The sequence below is a fragment of the Sinocyclocheilus rhinocerous genome, unplaced genomic scaffold (assembly GCF_001515625.1).
Source record: "Sinocyclocheilus rhinocerous isolate Xijiao unplaced genomic scaffold, SAMN03320098_v1.1 scaffold853, whole genome shotgun sequence".
In the NCBI taxonomy this organism is placed as follows: Eukaryota; Metazoa; Chordata; class Actinopteri; order Cypriniformes; family Cyprinidae; genus Sinocyclocheilus; species Sinocyclocheilus rhinocerous.
This window is the reverse complement of record NW_015627738.1, coordinates 1,461,944-1,484,048: the sequence shown is the minus strand read 5'-3', so window position 1 is coordinate 1,484,048 and position 22,105 is coordinate 1,461,944. Positions and strand designations below refer to the sequence as shown.

At 37.3% G+C, this 22,105-nt stretch overlaps 1 protein-coding gene across 1 annotated transcript in view; it reads left to right on the top strand.

Annotated features, from left to right (window-relative positions):
* syne1b (spectrin repeat containing, nuclear envelope 1b) overlaps window positions 1-22,105 on the top strand; it is a 112,659-nt gene that overhangs the window by 2,214 nt on the left and 88,340 nt on the right. Inside the window, exons 2-16 of the mRNA XM_016546041.1 lie at window positions 7,462-7,523; window positions 11,659-11,754; window positions 11,910-11,993; window positions 14,095-14,187; window positions 14,283-14,461; window positions 14,638-14,834; window positions 16,721-16,830; window positions 17,067-17,114; window positions 18,059-18,091; window positions 18,290-18,397; window positions 18,579-18,716; window positions 19,412-19,576; window positions 19,668-19,780; window positions 21,296-21,464; window positions 21,573-21,669. Of these exons, the coding sequence (XP_016401527.1) occupies window positions 7,462-7,523; window positions 11,659-11,754; window positions 11,910-11,993; window positions 14,095-14,187; window positions 14,283-14,461; window positions 14,638-14,834; window positions 16,721-16,830; window positions 17,067-17,114; window positions 18,059-18,091; window positions 18,290-18,397; window positions 18,579-18,716; window positions 19,412-19,576; window positions 19,668-19,780; window positions 21,296-21,464; window positions 21,573-21,669 (1,692 nt within the window). The remainder of the gene's footprint in view (window positions 1-7,461; window positions 7,524-11,658; window positions 11,755-11,909; window positions 11,994-14,094; window positions 14,188-14,282; window positions 14,462-14,637; window positions 14,835-16,720; window positions 16,831-17,066; window positions 17,115-18,058; window positions 18,092-18,289; window positions 18,398-18,578; window positions 18,717-19,411; window positions 19,577-19,667; window positions 19,781-21,295; window positions 21,465-21,572; window positions 21,670-22,105) is intronic.

The window sequence follows — 22,105 nt, the reverse complement described above, 5'->3', positions numbered from 1 at the left end:
CTCTGACACGTGATTACAATTCAATAAAAAGTTTATTCTTTTAATGTAATTTAATTCATTTAAAATAAACATGAAACTATTTGAAACTCATTTTTTCTTTGATATGATATTTGGAGTGAAAATGTAGGATGTGATTGGATTGCATGGTAAAAAGTGTCTGTATATGGCAGGTGGTTTTGGGGAAGGGGTTGGAAAACAAGACTTTTTCTTTAAAATAACACACACTGATAAATAATGTGTAATAAGACCAGGAAGGTGTTTTAAGAAACTAAACTGCCAAGTTTAATGTCACGCTAACATTAAGATTTTATCTGTTTATGACTAATGGAGGATTCGTTTTCACAGTAGCCTACAAAAACTCACAGTCTTGTCCTGAAAAACACTCTTCATAAATAGTTAAAGGAGCTCAAGAATAAAAGTGAGTGGCATATGCACCTATTCAAAGCCTCTAATGCATTTCCTATGTAACCTGTAGAGGATATTGTGCTACTTCCTTGTGGAGAATTCATGTTTATTTCTGATCACCATGGCAACCCACATGCTCATATAAGCTGTGTCTCATTTAGAAGGCTGCGCCCTCCGGAGGTCGAATCCTCTGGCGGTGGCATCCTCTGTAGGATGCATATATCAGCGAAGGATACACCTCATGCATCCTCCAAATTCCCGTGAAAGAAGGTCGCATTCGGAGTGTCCTACTTGCTTTTCTGAAATGAGACAGTCTCAATGACGTATGCAGCCTTCAAATGCGACCTCCGGAGGGCGCAGCCTTCTAAATGAGACACAGCAAAAGTCTTCAAGATGAAACAAGAAGCATTAAGCTACATAGAGGAACTTAGTATTCAAACACATCAGGAAGGAAGTTACATATGCGTGATAACTCGCACTTCTGTTTTTACCGCCACAAATTTCAAGAGTCACTCATTTGTCAATGCAATGCAGTCATTACTGCATTTTCAGCTTTAGTGTAGGTCATTTGTTTAATTAGATAAAACAGTACCCAACTAACCCACCCACATATAAAACTCACAAATTATCAGTTGAATAGCAACACCCTAGAAACCATCCTAGTAAATTAGCGGTGAATTTTACACCGGCAAGCATCACTCACATTTGATGTAAAAATGATTTATAGTGCATGTTGAGTTTCTGATGTGCAGTTTGGTTTTATTTGTACATATTCATTTGTAGAGCAGTAGATTTGGCTTTTGATGGCGACACAGTGATTGCATATAAGGTGAATTCAGTTGAAGTGTGTTCATGCATGTGGTCAAATGTGTTTTGCATTGAAGGCACATCAGAAAAGGCGTGTGCTAGTTAACATGGCACATCAACAGTGAATAAGGCGGCATGTGGTTTATGCGACAGAAGGTCTGTGGTTACTGTTTTCAGAATAATTTCTTTTGGTTTCCTCCTCCTTGGTGACTGGCGCATGCCTGTTCAGAGCGTGTGGTAAAACTGTTTGCCATCTTCCTTTCATTGGCACGAATGATTTTTATACAGCAGCCATTTCCTTTAGACACATATCTGATGAAAACTCTCTAAGGATCTTGTTTTATTGAGGCAAAGTTTGTAGAAGAAGATTGTTGTCTTGATTGACTTGTAAAACAGTTGGTATTATATCAGTAACTGTTACAATATATTGTTAAAACAATGAGAAACAATGAGTGTTTATTGATTTATTAGAGCTGCTTTACAGCACAAATGAGTTCTGTTTGCATCATTGAATCATTATTTTCTTGTTTATCACTGCAAAGCTGCTTTGAAATTATCTTTATTGTATTAAGCGATATATAAATAAAGGTGACTTGACTTGACTATTATCAGTATGTTGATCAAAATAGCTTGAATCTGGATGTAGGCCATTTAATGTAGTCACGGAATGTTTTTAAAAGGACACTAGATGGCAGTATCTCAGTGTTTATTTTTTCTAAATATTTATCATACATTTATCTTTGTTAATACACCTTTTTTGGCCTAATAGACAAAATCAGCGTTTGCATTTCTCCCTTGAAACTGCAAGAGTGATGTGTAGAATATTAAAGACTGCACTCCATTGAGCAGATGACAGTAACATCTGACCTGTTGCCCATGATATCATCTGTCCTGAGTTTGTGTTGAATGCACTCATTTAAATTTCAGATGCTCCACTCACTTGTTTCTCTTATTTCTACGTGCAAACTGAAAGTGACTGTACATTCATTAATACTTAATTAACTCTAATTCTTAACACTGGGTGGGAGTGCAAGTGGCAATGCTACGAACTAGTAGACCATCGGTAAAGCTGCTTTTTTGGTTATTGTGGGAACAATCCAGTTTGTCGTGTTGCAGCACTGGAATTGCCTGTAGATGCTAAACACATCCATTGATTACTGATGAAGAACTGTGGGACTTTTGCAAATTTTATCCTTAAAGTCAGTATTGTATCCTGAAAGCCTTTACATTATTCTGCGATAATATTTCAGGACTGGACAGCTCCACTATCTATCTATCTATCTATCTATCAAACTGGAATTTGACCTTTGACCTGTACATCAAATACTTACCAGAATCTATCTATCTATCTATCTATGATTTTTTTATACATGTAAATATATGTGTATATGTTTGTATATAAATGTATTTATACAGTATATGTATGCTAGATATAATAAATAAATTGCCTTTTCTTACCTTATTCTAATCCACACAATGTCAGGTCTTTTTAATCCGTTTTAATGATCCCTGAGCTTTAACCCTGTTAACTGATAGAAACAAATCGTGACTCATTAGATGAGCATGTGATGGGAGTAGCACTTATTTCACTGATTACATTATCTTCTGTGACGGAAACAGTTTAAGGTACACTCCTCGATCTTTAACACAAAAGGCTTTTTGAGATATAAATACCTGAACTATGCCACGGTGAGTGAGCGGCGAGAGAATGGATTTTTCCTTTAAGTGGATTTGCGAAAGAACAGTTATGTTTGTGAACAGCCCTTATGTTTCAACGCACCAAAACATGGGATTGAATTAAGTAATTTAATAAAGCATGTTTTATTAAACAAGACAACACAAAGACTTAACACTAGGCATGTCCATTTCTGGTCATAAGATGGTCTTATAATTGCACAACTAAATATATATCAGGACGCAAATAAATATGTTGTGTGGTGGATTGGGTTTGTTTGGAGCTCATGCTGTGGCTGATGGTCAGGAATAATAGAGTGATATAGTCACTGACTGCACCATAGCAGGTGGCAGATGCTTTGCACTGGCTGTGACATAAATGATTCAATACTTTGAGTGCAGTTGGTTCCCAGTTGCCTTATAGCCATTTGCAAATAATGCATGTGTTATTCAGTATGATTCAATTCATGACATGAATGAATTTTGCCATAGACGCACACAAAATTAAAAAGACTTTAAAGGATTCAAAGTCAACATGACCCCATAAATGTATTTCTGAGTGAAACAGAATATTAAATATACTGCCATTCAAAAGAGTGCAACAAGGCTGCATTTATTAGATTAAATAGTAAAGGTGATAAAATAATGAAAAAATATTACAATTTAAAATAACTGTATTTGAATATATTGTAAAATGTAATTTATTCCTGGGATGTAAAAGCGGAATTTTCAGCATCATTACTCCAGTCTTCAGTGTCACATGATCCTTCAGAAATCATTCTAATATGCTGATTTGCTGCTCAAGAAACATTTGTTATTATTATCAGTGTTGATGTAACGGGGTGACAGAGACGTGAGGCGAGCGGATCCACTTGCAATGGCTTTATTCAATGACATGGTCAATAAAGAGTCAAACAATGGCAAACAGATATATCAAGGGTGAGACTGAAGAGTAATCCGTGAAACAGGCGTGGGTCAAACGACGGTAAACGTAATCCAGAGGACGAGGCAAACGGTAAATCCAATAACAGGCGATAATCCAGGCATGGCGTAAACAGAGTTCGAATGGAAAGACGAAAGGGGTATTCAAAATAAACAGGCAAGAATCAAAAGCAAGACAAGATTATGACTAGGAACTGAAAACTAGGCTCCATAGAGTAGCTATCACTTGGAGAGAGATAAACGCATACAATACTCGGCGACTAGAACAGGATCAGAGTGAGTGTTATATAGTGTGAGTTATTGGATGCAGGTGAGTGCGCAATCAGTGCAGTGGAGCATGGGAGATGTAGTCCAGAGTGAAGTGTGACAGTCTATGTGGAGTGAGTGTCAATATGGTGAGAGAGCGACCTCTTGTGTTCATTGGATGAAAGTCCATGGACCGGATTCGTGACAATTGAAAACAATTGTGCTGTTTAATAAATGCTTAAAAAATGCTGTAAGATAAATTACGTTCCAAATTTTAATACTATGTATTAGTCGTTTGTTCAAATCACAAATACCAAGCAATATTAATAGTGATTCTTGCCTCATCAAACACCCGTAATAATGTTTAATTAATTAATTGAACACAATAAGACCAGAAACATGTATTAAAATATTTTAATGTCTCATTGTACAAAAATTGCCACTTTCTGTTTGCTTTGTTTCTTTCTTTACTACATGCAAACACATTCAAACCCACAGTAACTGTGTCATAAGTCCTTTGTTGTATAGCATTCTGGACTGCAATGAATCTGATTATTTGTTAAGCCATTCCTGCATTAGGGTGTCTGCGCGGTGCTCATAGTGGAGGCCTGGTGGAGTTCAAGCTGTGTAGCAGGAGTACTGACCCCTAGAACAGACCTGAACAGAGCATCCACACCAGCACGACTCCCCAGCTCCACCAACAACAGGAAGTCGCCTGGCTCATAAAAACTGCCCTCGATTAGCAGCCTATCCACAGCGGAGGAGACAGAGAGGGAGAGAGAGAGAGAGAGACAACAGGAGGAGGGGGAGGTTTCATCCTCCAGCGCTCAGTCGCGCTGTGTTTTCACACGGAAAGCTCCTCCGCCTGCTCTGTTCTGCTTCCCAGAGGAAATAAATGATAGCTGATCTGGTTTTCCTCCCTGGATGATACGCATGCACTTTCACACATGAAGGACACAAAGAAACGGAGGGAATGCAGGGCGCACAATGGCTCATTTTAAGGACGTAGCTGTGAAAAAGACCACATCTCTGAATCTGGTGACGGGATTCTTTCAGTATCTCCGCGGTAAGTGGGACATCGACATCTCCTCTGATCAGACTGGAGATTTACATGTAGTCTGTGCTTCACTGAATGTAGGTGAAACAGATGCATGATCCAGATATGCAGTGACACGTCTCTGGGTCATATGGCTCACTAGACATTATTGGCCAGCTGAGGTCTTCCTCGTCTTCCTCCTCGGGTGAGGTAATCACCGTGTTGGCACGGGTCACTGCTGCACACGAGTGCTGATGCGAACCTCTTTACAGTTGCGCATGTTGGATTATGATGGCTGTTGTGTGCTTAAGGCTGCACCGGCATGCCATGTGTGCTACTGTACATGGATGCTTCCTAAACATGGCCCGTGGATTGCATTAGAACATGCATGCAAATATAGGATGCTGTCTGTTGTGAATATGGCTGGTCTGTCTGAGCCTATCACGCATAAATATGTCTGGTGGGTGTTTGTTGGTGACCTGAATGACCTTATCTGTGTCTAAAAATGCTCTGCAAGATTTGTATATTGTGTTAACAGATGTCACAAATTTTCATTACTGCTGTTTGTGAAGTCAAGCATCACTAGCACTATTGCTCATACTTAGGGTTAATGATTAGAACAGTACTAAATAGTTACAGTATTAAATTTCTTTCACCTTGCAAACAATTTTTAAAAAATCAGAAAAAGAATATTATAGAAACTTGGGGTGGACACCACCTAGCAACACCCACAACACCCTAGGAACCACTTAGAACGCCTTTAGAACTGTGTAGCAATGGCTTGGCAACTACTTAGAACAACTTTGCAACCGCATAGCAACACCCTGGCAACCACTCAGAACACACATTAATAACTACATGGCAAAACCCTGGAAACCACACAGAACATCCTAGTATCATAGCAGTGCCATAACAACCACTCAGAACATCTTTATGGCTGCATAGCAACAGCCTGACAACCACTTAGAACACCTTTGCAACCGCATGGCAACACACTGGCAACCACTTAGAACACCTGCAACTGCATGGCAACACCCTGGCAACCACTCCAAACACCTTTGCAGCCACACAGAATATTCTAGCAACCATTCATGGCATGCTAGCAACCACTCAGAACATCTTTATGGCTGCATAGAAACTTCTTGACAACCATGTAGAGTACGTTTGCAACTGCATAGGAACGGCCTGGCATCCACTCAAAATACCTTTGCAATGCCTTGACAACAACACAGAGCATCCTAGAAACCGCATAGCAACACCCTGGCAACCACATAGAACATTCTAACAACTCCATAGCAATGCCCTAATAACCACTCAGAACATCTTTATGACTGCAAATCAAAGGCCTGGCAACCACACAGAATACCATTGCAACTCCATAGCAACAGCCTGGCTACTGCTTAGAACATCCTATCAACCTTATTAGCAACACCCTGGCAACCACTCTAGCATAGCAGTGCCATTACGACCATTTAGAATATCTTTATAGCTGCATATAACATCCTGGCAACCACCAGAACACATTTGCAGACTATTTGCAATGCTGTGGCAACAGCATAGATCATCCTGCATAGCAACACCCTGACAAACACCCAGCACATCTAAGCAACCTCTTAGAACATCTTTATGGCTGCATAGCAACACCCTGACAACCATCAGAACACATTTACAGACTATTTCCAAGGCCATGGCAACCACACAAAACATCCTAGCAACTGCATCGCAACACCCTGACAACCACCCAGCACATATTAGCAACCACTTTAGAACATCTTTATGGCTGCATAGCAACGGCCTGGCCTGGCATGCAGAATATCTTTGCAAATCCATAGTAACAGTATTTCATCTGCTCAAAACGTGCTAGCAATGCAAATCCATAGAAACAGCCTGGTAGCCGCTCAGAACATCCTAGCAACCGAATAGCAATGCTCTAGCAACGCTCTTATGTCCTTGAGAGCTTGTAGATTGCACATGAATAGACATTCTGAGCATATCTGTATGTTTTTGTTAAAAATCTGCATTTATGTTGTTTATGCTGAGTATATATGTAATAATGGGAATATTGGCACATGTTTCTGATATGATGTCGATGTTTTTGCTCATGCCACGTGTGGACGCTCAGCTCTCCTCTGCTGGTGAATATCTCCTCTCTAGCTTTCAACGTAGACTTTCAGTAATGAAAATGTACAGTATTCAGTAGTAAATCCTCTTGCATTTATTTCTCACAAATATGAGAAAATAACCAGGTGAGTCATGATGAAGAAGACAGGAAAACATAATATCTCACTGGATATTGAAACGTAAAACATATCTGCTCATTTATGTGATTATTGTGCTTCTCTCTTTTGCAGATGAACAGGAGGCGGTGCAGAAAAGAACTTTCACAAAGTGGATTAATTCACACTTGGCCAAGGTAAGATGTTTTGCAGTTTTTTTCATCCGAATGCCACAACATTTAGCTTGTAGTACTATTTGCACTGGATTACAATACAACAACAACAGTGACCCAATACACTACTGGGACACTTTGGCCACTTGTAAAAAAAAAATGCTTGTTTGTTATTGCATTATATAGCAAATACCAAGTGTCTTTTGTGCTGAAGTGCTGCAAAAACATTTGCTTTCATTTTTCTGAGCAGTTTTTTGCAATGAGTTTTAATCAACTGGTGTGGCAATGATTTTTAGTAGATCTGTGATGTTTTTCTCAGATTGACAACCACAATCAAATTGAATCAAATTGAAATTGTTTTGAACAGTAGCTACACTACCATTCAAAAGTTTGGTGTCAGTAAATTTTTTTTGTTGTTGTTGAAAGAAATTAATATTTTGATTCAGCAAGGATGCATTAAATTGATCAAAAGTTTAATGGCATAAAAAAAATGGCTGATAAAAAAATCAGCTTTGCCATCATCGGAATAAATTACATTTTGAAATATATTAAAATAGAAAACAGTTATTTGAAATTGTAATACTATTTCACAATATTACTGTTTTTACTGTATTTTTGATCAAATAAATGCAGCTTTGGTGAAACATTTTTCAAAAACATAAAAATCGTTCCGACTCCAAACTTTTGAACCGTAGTGTACATATTAATCATGTAAAACCTAGCAAACTTGTTTTTGTAAAAATTGTGCATGTTCTATCTTTCTTTAAACTAAATGACACTTGCTTTTTAATACAGTGACATTTAGGCATTAACTGTGGCTTAAGTGTCTTAGCTTTTTTATATAATGCTAGACTGTTGGTGTTACTCTGAGGAATTGCACCAGTGTCTCAAGCAGTGATGGCTATGTTACTGTCTTCCTGACCAATCATCCGTGAACAGTGAATGGTCCATGTGATTTGCTTTGTAGCCTAATGTCATAATGACTCTAAAGGGCAAATGTCTGTGTAACCGAGTAAAGCTCAGATGATTAAAGGCTGATCGTTTTGCAGGACAGTAAACAGTGAATGAGGAGGCGTAATGCTATAATACTCTTATAAAAACCATGAAGGGCGCTGTTTGTGCTGTGTGCTTTGAGAATGAATGCTGTGTTGTGATGGCGTCCCACTGCCATGGCCAAGATGAGTGGGTGATCTCGTGTTAGTAGGCTGAGCATTAAAAAAATCTCTGAAAATGTGCTCTGAATTTCTGAAATGAAGTTGTGATGTGTGAGATATATGGAAGCCAAACATGCTTTGGTAAATCATAATTATGGCAAAAAAGTAATGACGTAATCAGGTCATAAAAAGTCACAATTATGATGTAAAGTGCTGACTTTTTTGCCATAAATATGACTGTCATAATTAATTAAGTTGAATATGACATAAAAAGTCATAATTATGATGTAAAACATTGATATTATGTCATAATTATAGCAAAAAAGCAATGACAAAAAAATTTAAACTGACAAAGTTGTAATTATGGTGTAAAATATTGACATAAAAATACTTTTATATATTTTAGGATGTACTTATGCCTTCGGAAAGGTTGAGAATGAATGTTTTATAGTTTAATTTGACATTTCCACAAATAATGAATTTTTATGTCACAATTATGACTTTATATCTCATAATAATTTAAACTTTTATGTCATAAATTTGATTAATGAAAAAATTATGACATATGTCATAATATAAAAATACTTCTTAACCAAAAAGTGCGCTAATACAGCAAAGAGAAGAAGCAAAGTTTTTGGGACAGGCCAAAAAGACATCCTCTTAAAGAAATAGAAAGAGAAAGCAATTGAAAATTGAAGGAAGTCACTATACTTTTGTTGATGTGGTAAGAAAATGCTTTAATAGCACATAGTAAATGATGACATCAGCTATTCATTGTTAAAGTCACATGGTTTTGTACAATGACCCACATGCAGAATATAGAAACTGAAGTAGAGCTGTAGTGAGATGTTGTGGTTTTATTTGCTCCTCCCTCTCTCCTCATTATGCGTGATTAGTTGCTTTGGTGACGGGGCACTTTGCAGCGCACAAAGAGAGGATAATCTGACACAAATGGTGGGTTTAAGTATTCCAGTCAGCACAGAATGCACCGAAGGGCCTTTTGTTCCACACAATCTGCTGCACAACATGACTATGAAAGTTTGAAGAATCCGAGTAATGTGTGCAGCCGGTGGGTCCACTGCAGTGAGGCAGTGTCCATATAGAAAGCACACGCTTGGTGCATACTAACTGAGCTGCAGGATATGCTATGCAATGCTTCATGAGTCTGCAGATGCCTGCTGTTCTTCCAGATTTAGTCGCTGTCTGTGTGTGCGTTGGTTGGCCTGTCTGTCTCTATTTTTTGTTGTTTTATTGAACAAAAATACATCTAAATTTACATTTCTTGCTTCCTTTCCGTTATTTTTTAAATTTTATCAATAGTCATCATGACCAAAGCAAATGTGTTTGCACATGACTTTTCATGATGGTCTATTTTGGTTTGACCTCTGACAGATCTGTTATCTTTTCCTATTGTGTCCATTTCCTTGCAAATTTTAAAGCTCATTTGCAGTTTTTTATGATGTTTGTACAGAAGCAGCTGAGCTGAGATTTTCAAACTAAACTCAGACCTGCATCATATACTGTATTCTAGTAATAGTTCTTACAAATATGAGACAGTACAATGATGCAGGTGTCAGATTGTAGTACTATAGTACATTGGTACACTACCATTCATAAGTTTGGGGTCGGTGAGATCTTATACTCACCAAGGCTGCATTTATTTGATAATATTGGGAAATATTATGACAGTTCAATGTAATGGTTTTGTATTCCAATATATTTTAAAATGCCATTTATTCCTGTGGTACAAATCATTCAATCATTACTCCGGTCTTCAGTGTCACATGATCCTTCAGAAATCATTCTAATATGCTGATTTGCTGCTCAACAAACATCTCTCGTTATCATTAATGTTGAAAACAGTTTTGCTGCTTAATATTTGCGTGGAAATACGTATTATATGATAAATAGAAAGTTCAAACAGCGTATAAATCTTAAGTAACATTAGACATGCCTTTATTGTCAATTTAATGTATTCTTGCTGAATAAAAGTAATAATTTCTTTTAAAACATTTTACTGAACTTTTTTATCAAACTGAACGATCACCATATTTATATAAAAAAGCATTTATATTGCCTTTGTCTATTTCCCTGTGAATATTTCACTGCTTCAACATGAAAAATAAATTTGCATTTACAGTTTATTTTTGTTCGAGTTTCATCTGCCTACACAGATTGTAGTTTCAGTCTTTCTGTGATCGCAAGTTTGAATGCTGCGTGGCACTTCTGGCTGAAGTGTGATGTGAGATGGAGAAATCATTTTATAAGGGGTCATATGACGTTGCTAAAAAAAGAACATTATTTTGTGTATTTGGTGTAATGCAATGTGTTTATGCGGTTTAAGGTTCAAAAAACACATTATTTTCCACATACTGTACATGATTGTTGCTCCTCTATGCCCCGCCTTTCTGAAACGCGTCGATTTTTACAAAGCTCATCGTTCTAAAAACGCGAGGTGGTGGCAGCAACAATAAAGTTACGCCTTCTTTCTTTGCGTAAATATTTGGGCGGCGTTATGCAAATCTTCCCACATCGTGACGTAGACATGTGGGGGCGTGTTAGAACGAGCCATTTTAGGAGGGCATGGACAGGTCTTAACTTTTATAAAGAATATATCTTTGGGTTTGAGACTTTAGTCTTTGCAACTTTATGGATCTTATCTATTCACGAACAGCTTGTAACACCCCAAAGAGAAAGGAAAAATTGAAATCGCATCATATGACTCCTTTAAGACAAACATCTGCAGTAAACATAAGTGGGAACATGTTATACTTTATGTATCCCAAACTATGAAAAAGCATTTTCTGAGCCAGAAACTTAAATTCCTCTGGGAATGAAGAGAGGAATTTCTGATGACCTAAAAGCATTTATATGTATTTATTCAGAGTAGAAATTAGTCAGAGAAGCACAAAAGCAGAAGCATCCAACAGATTTGTAATCAAAGCACTATAAGGGTTTATTAAGTTCACCGTTTATTTGACCCTCTTCTTTTTGTCCATTTCCAGCACAAACCTCCTTTTGAAGTCAACGACCTCTTTGAGGACATCAAGGATGGGGTGAAACTGCTGGCTCTGTTAGAGGTGCTGTCTGGACAGAGATTAGTAAGTGTTTCTGTGATGCAATATCTGCAGATTATCCCTGTGTGAAACCTCTGCATTGAGTGCAGCAGCAGCTGCAGTGCATCTTTAGTGACAAGGTCTGTTTAATGCCAAGATGATGGGTCCTGCTCCTGAAAACCTCTTGTATTTCCCTGCAGCCATGCGAACAGGGTCGCCAAATCAAAAGGATCCACTGGGTGTCCAACATCGGCACAGCTCTTAAGTTCCTGGAGGGAAGGAAGGTAGGTGACTCCAGGATCACTCCGGTTATCTCATCTGTCTCACTGAACTGCTCATCTGTCCTAATAAATGGTGATATTCTGTATAACACTACTTCCAGCTGGGTCATTCCTCTTTTGCACTACCTTTTAAAGTCTAGCTTTTAAAAATGAATATACTTGTGCTATAATTTAAGGAAGTATTTCTAGAATAGGATATACCAGACTGTCAGAAATATGCTCTGGTCAAGATCAGGCAAGGCCAAGAAATTAACAGGATGGAAATTAAAGCTAAAGTTAGTCTTTGCTCAGTGAGGAATTGACAGATAGTTTACATGAACTTTCAAATTAACTTTCATATTTTCCATCTTTTGATATATTAAACTGATTTGTGTAAATTTATCAATTATAAAATATGTTTTAGAGTGACACAAACCAACAGCACAAAACATCACAGAATCCATTTAATCCATCGATAATACTTGTTTTCCTACCAAACATGATGCCACTTCCACGTCATTAAAGCTCCTTTTAAAAATAGGAATTTTTAAACAAGACATGATATGGAAGAAAAACATAAATTGACTGTCAATTACAATAATGTATTATTTTTATATTTAATAGATATTTTATTTAAAAAGTTACATTCAAAAATTCTATATAAAATTTTTTTTTTATTATTTAAAAATATTTAAGATTTGTTTATCCTTAACAAAGGGGCATTTATTTGATAAAAATACAGTAGAAGTAATATGTGACATATTATTACAATTTAAAATAACTGTTTTCTATTTCAATATATTGTAAAATTTATATTGTTCTTCCTGTTATTCCTGTGATCAAAGCTGAATTTTCAGCATCATTACTCCAGTCTTCAGTGTCACGTGATCCTTCAGAAATCATTCTAATAACAACCAGTTATTATTATCAATGTTGAAAATTGTTGTGCTGCTTAATATTTTTGTGGAAACCTTGATAAATTATTTTTTTTCAGGATTCTTTAATGAATAGACAGTTCAAAAGAACAGAATTTATTTTAAAATAAAAATTATTTTGTATCATTATAAATGTCTTCACTGTAACCTTTGATCAATTTAAAGGAACACTCCACTATTTTTGAAAATAGGCTCATTTTCCAACTCCCCTAGAGTTAAACAGTTGAGTTTTACCATTTTCGAATCCATTCAGCCGATCTCCGGGTCTGGTGGTAGCACTTTTAGCTGTAGCTTAGCATAGATCATTGAATCTGATTAGACCGTTAGCATCTCGCTCAAAAATGACCAAAGAGTTTCGATATTTTTCCTATTTAAAACTTGACTCTTCTGTAGTTACATCGTGTACTAAGACCGACGGAAAATGAAAAGTTGCGATTTTCTAGGCCATATGGCTAAAAAATGAGCCTATTTTCAAAAATAGTGGAGTGTTCCTTTAATGCATACTTGCTAAATAAAAGTATAAAAAAATATCTGACTGACGCTAAATGAACTGCATAGTAGGAATGATCCAGGCATATCTGCAGTCTTATCTGATCATTGAATATGTTCATATGTCCCAGTCCAGCGTCTGTCATCAAACTGCGTCTCTAACTCTGTCCTCTCTCCTATCATGTCTTGTCTCAGTCTGTGTACCGAGGGTCTCCGGTCAGTACTTTTCCTAGTCACAGTTCTCACAAACATATCTGCATTTGATGATGCGTACCATATGAAGTGAGCAACTCCATTATTTCTACTGGCTGAAAGAGCTGCAATTATTTTTAGAAAGCTTGTTTTTCTACAGCATCTCTTTTGATGTCCATGACTGGTTGGCCATGAGTAAATAGCTTTTTTCCTCTTCACTCACATGTTCCTCAAATACTCGTGCATTCATATTTGCTTATTCCCTAAGAAGTGAATATGTCTGGCTACTTAATTTTTTTCAAGTCAACATGAAATCAAAATGGACCCTGTTTACTTACTTTATGCACGTTCCTGGTTTTATTCTGCACGGTTCATCAGCAGGTAGTGCTGGTTTAGACTGGCCTGTTTGCACTGACCTCAGATCTGTGGATAATATGTCTGTTACATTGATATTTTCAAATGATTTAGCCATTTAAGACTTTCTAACATGCAAAATATTTATTTTCCAGATCAAACTAGTCAATATCAATGCCACTGACATTGCTGATGGACGCCCGTCCATTGTCTTGGGGCTGATATGGACCATTATCCTCTATTTTCAGGTAATGTTTGCCAATTATGGTGGTAGGATCTGGAAAATTGCCATATGTCTGTGTTTACCTGAGTTTTAAGGGTCTACCCTCACAAACGTTTGCAGATTGAGGAGTTGACCAGTAATCTTCCAGCCCTTCAGGCTTTATCCAGCAGTGCGTCTTCGGTGGACAGCATGGCCAGCTCGGAGACGGGAAGCCCACCTATGAAACGCAAAGTGATGACAAAGTTTCAGGGCAATGCCAAAAAAGCCCTGCTCAGATGGGTCCAAAGCACAGCAACCAAGTATGTCAACCAAGTATTTCTGCCAACTGAAGGAGAATTTTTAAGATAAATACGAGCTCTATTGAGGGTTTAAATTGATCATTTGAAATGGATATGTCAACTTACAAGAATTGTGTATAAAAACAGGCCTAATGTATCAATAAGGCCCCTAATGAGTCATTATTTATTCTCTCAAGGCGTCTTGGGATTGAAGTTAAAGACTTCGGTGTTAGTTGGCGCAGCGGTGTGGCCTTCCATTCTGTTATTCATGCCATTCGTCCAGAACTCGTGGACATGGACATCGTGAGAAAAAGAAGTAATCGTGAGAACCTGGAAGAGGCTTTCAGTGTGGCAGAAAATGAACTGGGAATACCGCGTTTACTAGATCCTGAAGGTACTGATATGACTTATTTTACCCCAAAATCTCTCCAATTTCCTTTGAGATGAACAACATATAACTTACAATGTCAACTTACAAAATAGCACTGTGATATTACCATGTTTTTTATAATGGATCTATGGGAATACCATGTTTTTTAGACATGCACAATGGTAATACAATGCCATTCTTTTAAATGATCTTGGATTAGGAAATACCATGGTATATTAATGTAGGAATCATTCAGTACAATTATATATACAGGGTTATATTATAGTTAACTAAAACTAAAACCATAAAAAAAATTGTTACTTGAAATAAAAAATGAAAGGGGTCATATGATGTTGCTAAAAAAACATTATTTTGTGTATTTGGTGGTTATGCAAATCTTCCCACATAGTGATGTAGATATGTGGGGGCGTGTTAGAACGAGCCGTTTTAGGTAGGCGTGGTTGACTCTTAACTTTTATAAAGAATATCTCTTTGGATTTGAGACTTTAGTCTTTGCAACTTTACAGATCTTCTTTATGCACCAAGAGCTTATAACACTTCAAAGAGAAAGGAAAAATTGAAATCGCATCATATGACCCCTTTAACTTAAATAAAATAAAATATAAATAAAATAAATTATTTTAATTTTTATTTCAGATGGTTGCCAAGTTTTATTTCAGATGGTTGCCAAGTCAACATTTATTTTCATTTAGTTCAACTTGATGTACTAAAATAACTAAAACTAAAACTGAAAAAAAAAATAAATAAATAAAAAAAAAATTATATAGCCATATTAAAAAAACAAATAAAAACATACACAACAAAATTACTAAAACTTAATTAAAAATTAAATTAAAATGAAAATTTAAAATATAAAAATAAAATGTTTAAAAAAACTGTAATAATATAATAATAATAGTAATAATATAGTATAGTGTATAGTATAGTACAGTGTTTCCCATACATTGGTTTATTTGTGGCTGCCCGCCACAATATCAACACTGACCGCCACAAATTGATTTTCCAAAAGGCTTTGACTTCGTTGAATAAACATGAGCACTGCACGTTTCAAAATCAAAACGCGGCACGGTTGTTTTTATATGAATGTATCTTTTTTGAAGGGAACCGAAAGTTTTGATGTCATTTTCATCTAATCTTTCCTATAATGCCTGATAAAGCAGCGTTTATGAGCAGAGCGCTGTTTTGATTACAGCCGTTACTGGGGAAACGGCTGTTTCTGCCGCTCCTAAAGCACCTCCTGCTGGCAGAGAATGAATTTGCACTTTCAAAAAGTATATATACATATAATTTATGCATTTAGCAGATATAAAATTATTATATACATATATATTTCCCCCAGGGGAAGCCGCCACACATAGAGTGTAAGTCTGTGGGAAACACTGATAGTATATGGTATAACCATCTGATTCCATGAATGTAGCACCAATACTAATGTTGTGTGGCTAATAATGTAGATTCAGTCAATGATCTGTTGTGCTTTTGAAGAGCCACTCATTGGTTTTGAGTTTGATGTGAATAGACGCTGCTTAATTATACTGGGGATGCTCATTATCAGGCCTCATTACAGACAGACACTCTTATAGTTTCTTATGTAGGTCATGCTGCTATTCAAGCATGACATCAGGCTAGATCAGAGAGAGACTAGTATGACATCATGATGTGATCTTTGAAGAGGCCCTTTGAAGAGGCTATAAAAAGCCTCAATTGACTCTTCAGGTCAGTGGATCATCTCATATGACAGCCTATGGAACACCTGACGATGCACAGTAAAACCCAAACTAAAACTAGATGCATGCATGCATAGATACATAAACAGCAGAATGGTAATATCGCAAGGATTTCCCCTTGAGGGGTTCAAACCTCCAACTTTTAGTTTGTTTTTATTGCAGATGTGGATGTGGACAAGCCTGATGAGAAATCCATAATGACATACGTAGCTCAGTTCCTGAAGCACTACCCAGATCCCCACCAATCCGAGACAGATGGACAGCAAGAGGAGGTACGCTCTAGTGCTTATGCTCATGTATGAGCTAAAAATACACTAGCCGCTTGCTGTTGTTATTTACTGCAGTCACTGCTGTAGTGCTTCCTCATCAGTCACTAACACTACTGTAGTCCATCACAATGTGGAATCCATTCAAGGAATCATTTTACTCTAGAATCACACCCATAATGCATTGCTCTGTGTGCTCACTCTGTATCTCTGTCTGTGTCACTCGCCGTGCGCATTTGTAGCTGGTTCGTTCCATTCCTACATTCGCGCTCTCTATCCCAGCTCTACAGGTAAGAGTTGATTACGTCTCACCAGCATGAGGTTCATTTAGTGTATGGGACATTCTCAAGAAACAATGCCATATGTGCTAGAAAAGTGTAGGAAACATGATTTAAACCCTATCACAGTAACTTACTAAATTACATGAACATACATATGCTTATAATTGAATATAAAATACAATGGATAATTGATCATATAAATACTTTGAATAATTATTAATAAATTACACAGTATAACTGTGAATAATATTAATAACCCAAGACACTGCTCATTCAGAACATGTTTTGAGCAAACCATGTTACATTTAAAATGATTTGGGGTTAAAGATATGTGCAAACATTTCTAATCATATTTACATCAAATAAGTTTTAGTCAAAAAGCATTACATTTTTTTAAAAACATATTTTTTATTAAAGGGAGAAATGTCACAGCATAAGAACAGAAAGTGAATGAACAGTGACATTTTATATATATATAAACATATTGATATTTACAAAATATAAACATTTTAAAAACTACATAGTGGACGCATAATATTTTTATTTAAAAAATAGGTAGAATAATTGTTTAATTCAATATATTTATTTTAATTCTATACAATTTTATCCTTTTTAAAATTCTCATTAAATTAAAACAGAAAATAAGCACATGTACAGTACACTGACAGATAAAAAGCAAATATTTCACAATAAAAAAATAATATGTTTAAAATGTTGTTTTGCATTATAGAATTTACAGAATTGAATGTACCAAATAAGATCAGTATCTTGTTCATTAAATGAGTAGTAAGTTCTGGAGACAATTATAACACAAATGTCACTGTTTGCTGAGAATGGTCTGTCGGTGGTGGATACTCTCTGCGTGTTTCCTCTCTTTCTCTGGCTTTTATCTTGCTAACGTCTTGACTGTGTTGTGTTTGCATCTCTTGATGTGCCTTTGCTCTCCTGGACAGTATGATCCACAAGATATTGAGCTAATGCTTGAGGTATGTGTATATTAATACATAGGGTCATAACAGCTCCGTGTTATGTTCTTTACTCTTCTTTGGGATTGGACTCTCTCTTAGTTTTCATTGTTTCACAATGCTGTGTTACCTTCTGTGGGTTTTTGTTATAAGGGTTTCTTGCTGAATACCTGCTAAGCGAGTGATAAATCATTGTTTCTTTCTGTCTGATGTGCACAGCGAGAGGACCGCAAGGTGCTGAGGGAGGTGAAGATCTGGCTGGATCAGCTAGAGAGAGATTTACTGCGTGCACAGGGATCTGAAGAGAGTCTCACCGACAAATATCAGGTGAACACGAGAATTTTCCACGATCTTTAGAATTAAACAGGCTGTTTTTGCTGCTTTTAAGACTTCAGTAGCAAATGTGCTCTATTATGATTGGCTAAACTCTTGCATTTGAAAAGAGTTTTGAGTTTGCTATAAGGTCAGATGTATTTATTTCTCCTCCATCCTTCTTTTTTGACTGCAGGCTTTTAAGAGTTTCCGTGTGCAGTATGAGATGAGAAAGAAACAGATCGAGTCTCTCCTGCAACCGGTACACAGGGACGGCAAACTGTCAGTGGACCAGGCCGTGGTCAAACAGGCCTGGGATCATGTGTCTGTCAGGGTACGTGCTTTACCAAGTGTAATTAAAGTGTTTGTTCACTAGGGGTGTGTGATATCACAATTTGAGGAAATATCGTAGTATCATGCTCTTTTTAGTTTAAGTAGTTTAAGTATTAGACATTAAAGTAGTTTTTATAAACATACATTAGGAAAAAAACACTACTGGTGTGCATCTTCAGACAAAATAATGGAACTGACCTATTTTAAGATCAGTCAGTGTAAGATTCTTTCAGGTAAAACAGCCCAGACATGCATTTTAGTCAACGACTAGGATTAAGCCTTGTCTGTGAAACCGAGGGATAGTTGTTTAATTTAATTATATTAATATTTTAATTTAAACTGGAGATTGTAAATATTAGCTGTTATATTTGTCTGTTTTGTGTACATAAATCCACTATTATGTTTGAAAATAGTTTTTACTTCAGAGTTCAACTCTTACTGCTGTGCTTCTCTGGTTGTCATTAGCTGTAATGAAGTGTGAATTGGAGCGTAGACCATGGATACAGGGTTCATTACTGAGGAAAGAGGACAGACACACAGAGACGCTTTTGTTTAAAGGAACAGAGAAGTCCACAGAGCGGACACTGCAATCTGGCCAGACACTTGACAGCTTGAAGGGACCTCACAGACAGTGAACGGCTTTCAAAGCAGATCTCTCCTTTTGATATTTGCGATGCTTTTGTGTGGCTTGTGCAGCTCTTAGACTGGCACATCCATCTGGATAAGTCTTTGCCGGGCCCTCTAGGAGTGATTGGAGCCTGGCTGCATCGGGCAGAACTTTCCCTGAGAGAGGACATACCCATTCAACAGGCCCACGAAGAGACGGCCAACATCATCCACAGAAAACTGGAACAGCACATGGTAGGTGCTGGAACTTTTTTTCTTTCTTAAGGGACTTGATCCAATCACTGTGCTGCTAAAATTAAAAACAATGACTGTGCTTTCTGTGCAGGAGGTTTTGAAGAATTTGGAGGGACACCGACAGACATTTCAACAGATTCACAGAGACCGATCGGTAAACGGTGTCCCGGTTCCACCAGAGCAGCTTCAGGACATGGCAGAAAGGTTAAATCTGATGACCTTAAGTTTCATTTAACTGTTTAAAGGCAACATGAAACGGCATTTGCAATGCATTTGATGTCTGTTATGTGATGTGCAATCACATACATAACAATGGCAATTTAAAGTATTAAACAACTGCAATGTTTGTGCAGTAGACAGGATGACATACTTAGCCATGTTTAGAGCCCAGAACATCAAATAGACTTTGACTTGAGCGAACTAGCAACCACCCAGAACAACGTAGCTACTACTTGACCACCCCAGGTAACCACATTACAACGCCCTAGCAACAACAAAGGAATGTGCAAACATCCACTCAGAACATGTGAAACAACTCAGCAACCACCCAGAACTAGTAGAAAACATCCACGACAACTTAGTAATCACTAAGTAATCAACCACATAGCAACACCCTAGCAACCACACAGGAGTGGGATAACAATCACTCAGACCATGTGGAAGAACTCACCAATCACATAGCAACACCTTAGCAACCACCCATAACATCTCAGGCAACCACATAGCAATGTGTTAACAATCTCTCAGGACATCTGGAACTCTGCTACCACAAAGCACCACCCTAGCAACCACCCAGAACACCCCAGAAAACCACATAGCAACGCCCTAGCAACCACACAGAACACCCCAGAAAATCACATAGCAACGCCCTAGCAACCACCCAGAATGCCCTAGGCAACCACATAGTAACGCCCTAGCAACCACCCGAAACACCCTAGCCAACCACATAGCAACCCCTAGCAACCACCCAGAACACCCCAGGAAACCACATATTAACGCCTAATAGCATCCACCCAGCACACCCCAGACAACCAAATAGCAACACCCTAGCAACCACCCATAACATCTCAGGCAACCACATAGCATTGTGTTAACAATCTCTCAGGACATCTGGAACAACTCTGCAACCTCATAGCACCAACCTAGCAACCACTCAGAACACCCCAGAAAACCACATAGCAACGCCATAGCAACCACCCAGAACACCACATAGCAACGCCCTAGCAACCACCCAGAATGCCCTAGGCAACCACATAGTAACGCCCTAGCAACCACCCAAAACACCCTAGCCAACCACATAGCAACCACCCAGAACCCCCAGGAAACCACATATCAACGCCTAATAGCCACCCAGCACACCCCAGACAACCATATAGCAACACCCTAACATAACACCCCTAGCAACCAAATAGCAATGCCCTGGCAACCACCCAGAACACTTTAATGCCATGCTGGCAAGTTTTATAAAATGTAAAAATTGTACAATATTTCTTTGTACAATTTTTCTGACACATGTGGCCATGGTTACATCCATAGAAAAGAAAGTATTTTCAGAGATTATTACATTTTGAGGAAAACAATCTAATAATGAATCATGCACAATAAGACATTTTTTTGTGTTAACTTTAATGTTAACTTTATATACTGTAATTATGGAAACTAAGGAGTCAAAATCCCATAGTTTACTGCAATATTTACTAATATTTCATGTTTGCACAGGTTTAATTTTGTGTCCACATCATCTCACGTCCATCTGATTAAGTTTGAGTTCTGGGAGATGAAGTATCGTCTCATGGCGTTTCTCATGCTAGCCGAGTCAAAGCTCAAATCGTGGATCATTAAATACGGCCGACGGGACTCAGTGGAGCTTCTTCTGCACAATTATATTGTACGTCCTCCAGCATATTTAATAAACTCTTTTAATCTGCTTTATATACACAGATTCAGCTGACATATCATGAAACATCTTCCCATTACTGTACTCATTTACACACAGGCGTTCATCGAAGGCCATAAGTTCTTTGAGCAGTATGAAACCACGTTTCGGACTCTGAAACAAGCTGCAGACTCCTACTTGAAATCTGGGGATTCAGGTAAGATACGTCTCACTTTCAGCCATTTTTCCTCTGAGGCTGGAGATTCATGAAGCTTTTTATAATCATTCCCTGGCAGCGATTCTGAACTCCAGCAGCCAAAATGAGCCTATTGCTTTGTGATCAGGCAGCCTCATTCTGTCACACGTCCTTGAAACATCATTACAGTGGTGAAAGAAGTGCTGTGGAGTAATATTATTTCTTAAAAAATTATATTTGACTCACATCTGATGGTCTTCTTTGACCTCGCATAGTAATCTTAATATAAAAATACTAAATATAGACTATGAATGGGTGAATGTCACAAATGAAATCTCCAGGTCATATTTCACTCAAAAATCAAAAGGGAAAAAAATAAATAATATTTTTCATAATAAATATTTTTTTTAATAAAAATTATTATTATTGTATTATGAATATACACTACTGAAAGATT